Source organism: Monopterus albus, unplaced genomic scaffold (genome assembly GCF_001952655.1).
Source record: "Monopterus albus unplaced genomic scaffold, M_albus_1.0 scaffold115.1, whole genome shotgun sequence".
NCBI classification, from domain to species: domain Eukaryota; kingdom Metazoa; phylum Chordata; class Actinopteri; order Synbranchiformes; family Synbranchidae; genus Monopterus; species Monopterus albus.
The window spans coordinates 996045-1002334 of record NW_018127995.1 but is presented as its reverse complement, the minus strand read 5'-3'; the positions used below and the strand labels follow the sequence as shown (position 1 = coordinate 1002334).

General features: G+C 43.4%; 1 protein-coding gene across 1 annotated transcript in view; it reads right to left on the bottom strand.

The window, feature by feature from the left end:
• Positions 1-183: 183 nt before the first annotated feature.
• LOC109966627 (uncharacterized) overlaps positions 184-6290 on the bottom strand; it is an 11375-nt gene continuing 5268 nt past the window's right edge. The window contains exons 9-18 of the mRNA XM_020611590.1: positions 5718-5907; positions 5573-5614; positions 5339-5459; positions 4705-4846; positions 4014-4178; positions 3195-3285; positions 2114-2718; positions 1493-1610; positions 1260-1329; positions 184-995 (exon numbers count right to left, since the gene is read on the bottom strand). Coding sequence (XP_020467246.1) covers positions 667-995; positions 1260-1329; positions 1493-1610; positions 2114-2718; positions 3195-3285; positions 4014-4178; positions 4705-4846; positions 5339-5459; positions 5573-5614; positions 5718-5907 — 1873 coding nt within the window. The 3' untranslated portion in view covers positions 184-666. The remainder of the gene's footprint in view (positions 996-1259; positions 1330-1492; positions 1611-2113; positions 2719-3194; positions 3286-4013; positions 4179-4704; positions 4847-5338; positions 5460-5572; positions 5615-5717; positions 5908-6290) is intronic.

Genomic DNA, 6290 nt, shown 5'->3' with positions numbered 1-6290 from the left:
TTCTGCTGACTCAACATCTCTGTTACTTGCGCCGCTGAAATATAATCCTCTTCTGCTTCAACATCCTCATTCGCTTCTGATTTATTAGCTCTTTTCCCTCTTGGAGGCATTTTAATAGTTGTAGAATTTGTTCAAAGACTTGAAAATGTAGAAGATGTGAAAAATCGTAGAACAGACAAGAAGAGCAGTAAAGACGTCTGCTCTCGCTTGCAACCCGGAAGTCCACGGGTTGAATTCCTTATATAATGACTGAACCAAGGCCATGAAGAGCACTTTCACATCTCATATGCTTGGATCATTAAAACAAACTCTCTGGCTTTTGCCCATTAAGTGAGGTTTTTGGGACCAGTTGTGGGCTGTGGTGATCTTAGCATCTGCAGCTTCGACTGATTCTCCTGTTGTGGGTATATACTGCAATGCAACAGTTGTCCAATAAAAAGTGGGTGACACCTGGTGACCACACAGTAGATATCTGCATAATTTTGAGGTTTAAAATGGTTAGTTTTTTTTTTACCCTGCTTTTTGTCTTTGTCTTACACATCTGTTTGTTTGGGGTTAAGTCTGTGCAAACAGTGCAGGAGTGGACTTGAGTACAACAGACCTGGATTATTCCCTCTCTTCACACTCAGTGGTGCCACCCGGACCGCCTTGATGAGCAGGTGCACCTCAGAACTCGAGCAAAACTGTCAGCGGCTCCAGAGAGTTCAGGACTATCTCTTGTTTCTGTCCGTAGACTCCCTGCTCCACTTTCACACCCGCCTTTGTGCATTTCTCTGAGTCTGACATGAGGTCCCTGCAGGTGGACACCAGGGTGGAGAAGAGCTGGGCACCCCACCACAGCTCACACCCACCTTTATACTGCATCCTTCTCTTAGGCACCGGCTCCCCGACCAGGGACTCCTGGGGGATAAATAAAAGGCTCCCGGGAAGGTCGAGAAGTGACACCGTGTGCCTGGACTCTTTTCGGAAAAGTTTGGTGGTCATCAGTCTGTTGGCTGTGAGAAGATCACAGAAGAAAACAAACTAGGCAGCATTAACAGATTTTTAACTGGGTTAGTACATTGGATCTGAACTTTGGTAAATTCGTTATATTCCTTGTGCTAAATCTAACAGTTTGTGCTGCTGATAAAAACACTCCCTCCATCCAGTGCAAAGACAGAAAAGAAGCAGTGTCATGCATCACTGAGCCATGAGTCGTGTTGTCTGATCAATAGTAGTCAAACTCCAATGAAGCCTGCAGAGTAAAAAGAAAATCTTACCCATCTCATAAGTCATGTCCTCAGTAGCTCCATGGAAGAAGCACACATACACCACCATGCCGTCCTGGATCTGCGGTATCAGCACAGCGGATTGTTACTGCTGCCAAGGAGGTTATGTTTTTGGTTCCGTGCATGTGTGTTGATTAGTGAGAAAATCTCAGATATGAGATTAACATTTTACATTAATTTCTAAATATAACTGATCAGAAGAATGACCAGACAAACACACCCACCTCGGCCCACTGAGCATCAACCCCATCGAGGGCTGGTTTGATCTTAACCTTTGCATTAGTGCACTGCTGGATGACGGTCCGGGCCTGAAGCCTCCTGGGACTCTGGACAGGAGCCGGGCTGCTCACACAAACACACACACACACACACACACACACACACACCGTATGGAGGAACAATATGGGTGGGACAAAGAAAAAGCAACAACCAGGGTTAACATGGGTTTGGCTGTTTGATAACCTGGTTGTTTTGGTAGCATTAGCCACCTAGCATGGTCAGGATTTTACCTTTGTGTTGAATTAATATGATTTTAATTTGGGAGGAACTGGAGCTTTGTGTAACATCAGTGCTTTGTGTCACATCAGCAGGACTAAAGTGTTTTACTGGACTGACATGTTTACTGTTAGCCAGTTAACGCTAGCTTCAGACTGGAGGTGGCAGTTTATAGTTTGTCCCATCCAGGCATCCATAGTTTATGACACTGCTAGGAAACAAGACATGATGGGAGAGGCAAAGAGCGGTATGAAGCTGAAAAGACATGAGGTTCAGTAGCTTCAACTAAACTAAGCTGTAAAGGAAGACGGTTCATATAAAGCTAGGGTTAGTAGCACGTTGTGTTGTACCTGTCCACCCTAGAAGAGGGTTGTGCTGTCTCTACAGGTTTGGAGCCGGTGATGGTGAATACAGGCCAAGGTTTGGTGCTCGGGGCCACAATAGGCTCATGGTCGTAGCTGTATCTTCCCTTATCTGAAGAGCCTACCTCCAGGGCTCTCTTTCTCTTCACCAGGTACTGGGCTCTGTGAGGACTCTGGTGTTGTGTTGATATCTGGGATTTGGAGTGGGTCTTTAATCCACTGTTTGGACTTGGATGTTGAATTTGTTTCCTTGTGGCTTGTGGAAGCTCTGCCAGAGGTGTGGTTACACCCTGGACTGTGGTGCTGTCCTGAGAGCCACTTGTTACTTTCTGGCCTTGAGGCTGCGTCTGCTGCTCCAGCGGAGGTTTTACCTGAATCGGGACTCTGTGTTGACTCTCAGGCTGAATGACCAAGCTGTCTGTCTGTTTCTGGACTTCAGACTGTGCAGGGTTCTGTCTCGGGACACTCAAGAGCTTGGCAACCAAGGGGGTCTTAGGAGTCCTGGGCTGAAGAATGGTGAGAGGTTTTAGATGAATGAGGATGGGAATCCTGTGCTGCGAGTTGATGGGAGGTACAGACTGGTTCTCCTGAGACTTATAGGACAGACAAGAACTGAAATGAGTCTTCAGTGGTTAAATAATCTGAAGAAATACAACAGATAACTGAAGATTTCAGGTAGTCTCATTTTATTTATGAGTGTGTGGGTTTGTTTTCAGCTCAAACGTGTGAAGTGAACATGACCTGTCCCATGATGAAGAGTATCATGAGGCAGCTGTGGCACTTTTACCAAAACTACTATGGTTAGCATTTTTCTTCCATTGACACTGGCTATATTTACATTCAGTAAGTATCCCTCTATAAGGCAGAGATAACGGTTATTGTACTGTTGCACTGTTACAGATGGCGTCCGACACTCCCGACAAATTCAGACAGTTACAGTGCTTTAAGGGTTACAAAAAGAGAACATTCTCTGCCTGGCAGTTGAGACAGATTTACAGATTTCAGATCATGTAAGAAGCTGTGTATGACTGTGTGTTGAGTGCTGCCCTGCTGAAGCTGACAAACCTACCACTCTGCCCTCTGAGCTTGTTGCCGGCTGCTTCTCTTCATCATCATCATCACCAACACCACCCTCACTATAGCCATTGTCATCCTCCCCGCTGTCAAGATACAAACAGAGGTCAGAACATAGGTCACACACTGTGACAGCAAAGAAATTCAAGGTTCAGTACTACTACAGTTACTGAATATTGTATACCACTATTATTACTTCAATTCAATTAAAAGTGCTGCTACTACTAGTGTACAGGAACTATCACTACAGTTACTACATACACCAACACTTACAATGCTAGAACTGCTGGCATTAATACTACTACTGCTCCAAATTACTGCTACTACGATTACTACTTGTACTAGTCGAATTATAACAGGACAACTGTTCCTTTGTGTGACGATCAGTGTGTGCACAGTACTGACAGCACCGTAGACTTGGAAGGAATTAATCAAGTAGTCGACCGAATAATTATTCTGCAGCTATTTTAATGATCGTAATAATCATTTTCGGCCTTTTTCCAAACAAAAAGGCAAAATATTCTGTGGTTTCAGCTTCTCAAAAGTGACTATTTATTTTTGTCCATGTCCTGTAGTTCAATATCTTAAGGTTTTAGAAAAAAAGTAAAAAGCAGAGAAATCAGAAAATTGTGAATGTTATTGTGATGATTTTTTAAACACAGAATAAAAGATTATCTGACTAATGACAAAATAATCTGCAGATCCATCAATAAAAAAATTGTTAGCTGTAGCCCTAAAGCACTGTATATCACTATGTAACTATGTGGCACATCACCTTTTCTGCAGAATCATCAAAAGGGAAACACACACACACCTGTCTAAATCATCCTGCATCTGTGGTGATCTGAGCATCTGCAGCTGCGACTCTGATTCTCCTGCTTCTGTTTGCTTTTCTGGTATTTGCCTCTTCTTCCTGTTGCAGTGCGAGCACCTGTTGATCCACTGAACCACATCAGCTCTCATGGTTTTCCAGAAGTACCTGTCAGGCAACAAAAGCGGTTTATCCATACAAAAACATTACAGTACATTGAAGATTTTTGACTCCATTAAATATAACCAAAACTTCCAACAATGTTTTGCCAAACTTTGCCTTTATGGCTTTAATTTTTAAATACAGTGGTACAAATGTGCTCCAAAGTCTCAGTGTTCATCACCAACCAGACTCAAGTCAGGTCTCTTAAAAGCATAAACATCTGTGTTTAAGCCAGGTGCTGAAATATCCATCTACAAGTTGAATTTTGGCACAAGGAGACGTCACCAGCACCCTCATTAGCTTCATTTAAAACTGAAGTTGTACAAATAATCCATGGGTGTATCAGCCAACTGTATCTGTGCTGGAGGAGGTTCACTCTTCTGGGTCTCTGCAGGATCATAAACATTTCATCCAGACATTTTCTCAATTAACCGTTTAGTGTATGAAATTTCGTAGCCAAACTCTAGGGGAGACTTCCTGTAAAAATAAAGGTTAAATAAAAATAAGTACTTTAATGCAGATCTCCTTTCACCTCTCACTGAGCAGTCGCAGACACTTGTTGACGTTGAGGTGGTTCAGCTCATCGTGAAAGTCAGTGAGGGCGACTTCAACCTGCTGTCTGCTCCTTAGAACCAAACGTTCCCGATCTCCCCGGACCATGTGCAGCTTGCCATCTGGAAAACCAGAAAACTGTTACCACGATACACGGTTACTGAGGAAACGAGCAGGAATTACATGCTGACAATTACTGTGGAGGCTCAAGACATTTTGCAGACACATTGAGGCTCTAACGTTCATCTTGGCATTGTCTCAAACACAGACATTTATTTGAATCAAGGGCAAGGGTCTCTTAAAAACTCCTTCTCCATACTTGATGATTCCATAGAAACTAAGTTATGATGGAATGACAGTGATCCCTCCCATAAACCATTGGTTCCTGGGGTTGCTTTTTGTCCACCACAAACTCTTGTTGACATATGCCTACGTATGCATATGTAGTTAACACATATGGCAAATTGTAAAAACATCAGAGCTGCAACAGTTTCAGCTGCAGTGTGAACAGCCAATGAGAATCATACACCAGTCCATGTGTGTTTGCTGCACAAAGACTTTATTCACAGCTTTACTTTGCTACAGTAATTTATCTGATTCTGGCTCATACAAACCTTTTATGGCAAACTTCTTGCAGAATGTCCTGAATGTGTTTTTCTCTACGTAGCTCAGTCCAGGGGGATAAGTGCGTCTGCTGAGGTAAAGCTCCACGGCATCATACTTGGCAAAATAAGCCTGCTCATAAATAGATATCATACACAAAGAAAAGGTTGGTTGAACTCAGTGTCTTTTTTAGTACTACACCTTAGTGTATATTAGCCCCAGTAATCACCCCACCTACAGCATACCTCCTTCACCACAGCAGCCTGGGTAGGACCTCTGGACTGAGTCTGTGAAGACAAGCATCTGCTTTTAGAACAGTACCAACTACTACTACTGCTGACTTGTTCATTATTCAACGATCTGATATGGTAACTAACTACCATGCCTTACCAGAGAGCCGTTAGGGATCATGAGCTTGGGTATGGCATCAGGATGGAGGGTGACCTTATCCCCGCTTCGGTCAAAGGAGTCCTCTGTGAAATGGACTGAACAAACAGATGAACGGAGCCGAGGGTGCCAGTGAGGCCGGCCAACAGCCTTCAACCACTGAGCGAGCATGAATGCATTGTGCAGAGGAAACCTGAAGGTCAGGAGGAATATGTGTGTGTGTGTGTGTGTTAAAATAGTTACTCTAAGTATTACAGATAATATTACAGCCATACAGTGACATAATGTTCTATAGTTTCATACAGAAGACATTTTAGAGGTTGAAGAACACGGCTCCTGAAATGTAAATGGGTGCCATCTTTCTCACATAATGGGACAGCTATGACCATGTCAGCTGTTAGCCAGTGGTGGAAGAAGTACTCCAATTGTTTAACTAAGTATTATTATATTGTTTAACTTATTATTATTATTATCCATCCATCCATTTTCCTCCGCTTATCCGGGACCGGGTCGCGGGGGCAGCAGTCTAAGCAAAGATGCCCAGACTTCCCTCTCTCCAGACACTTCCTCCAGCTC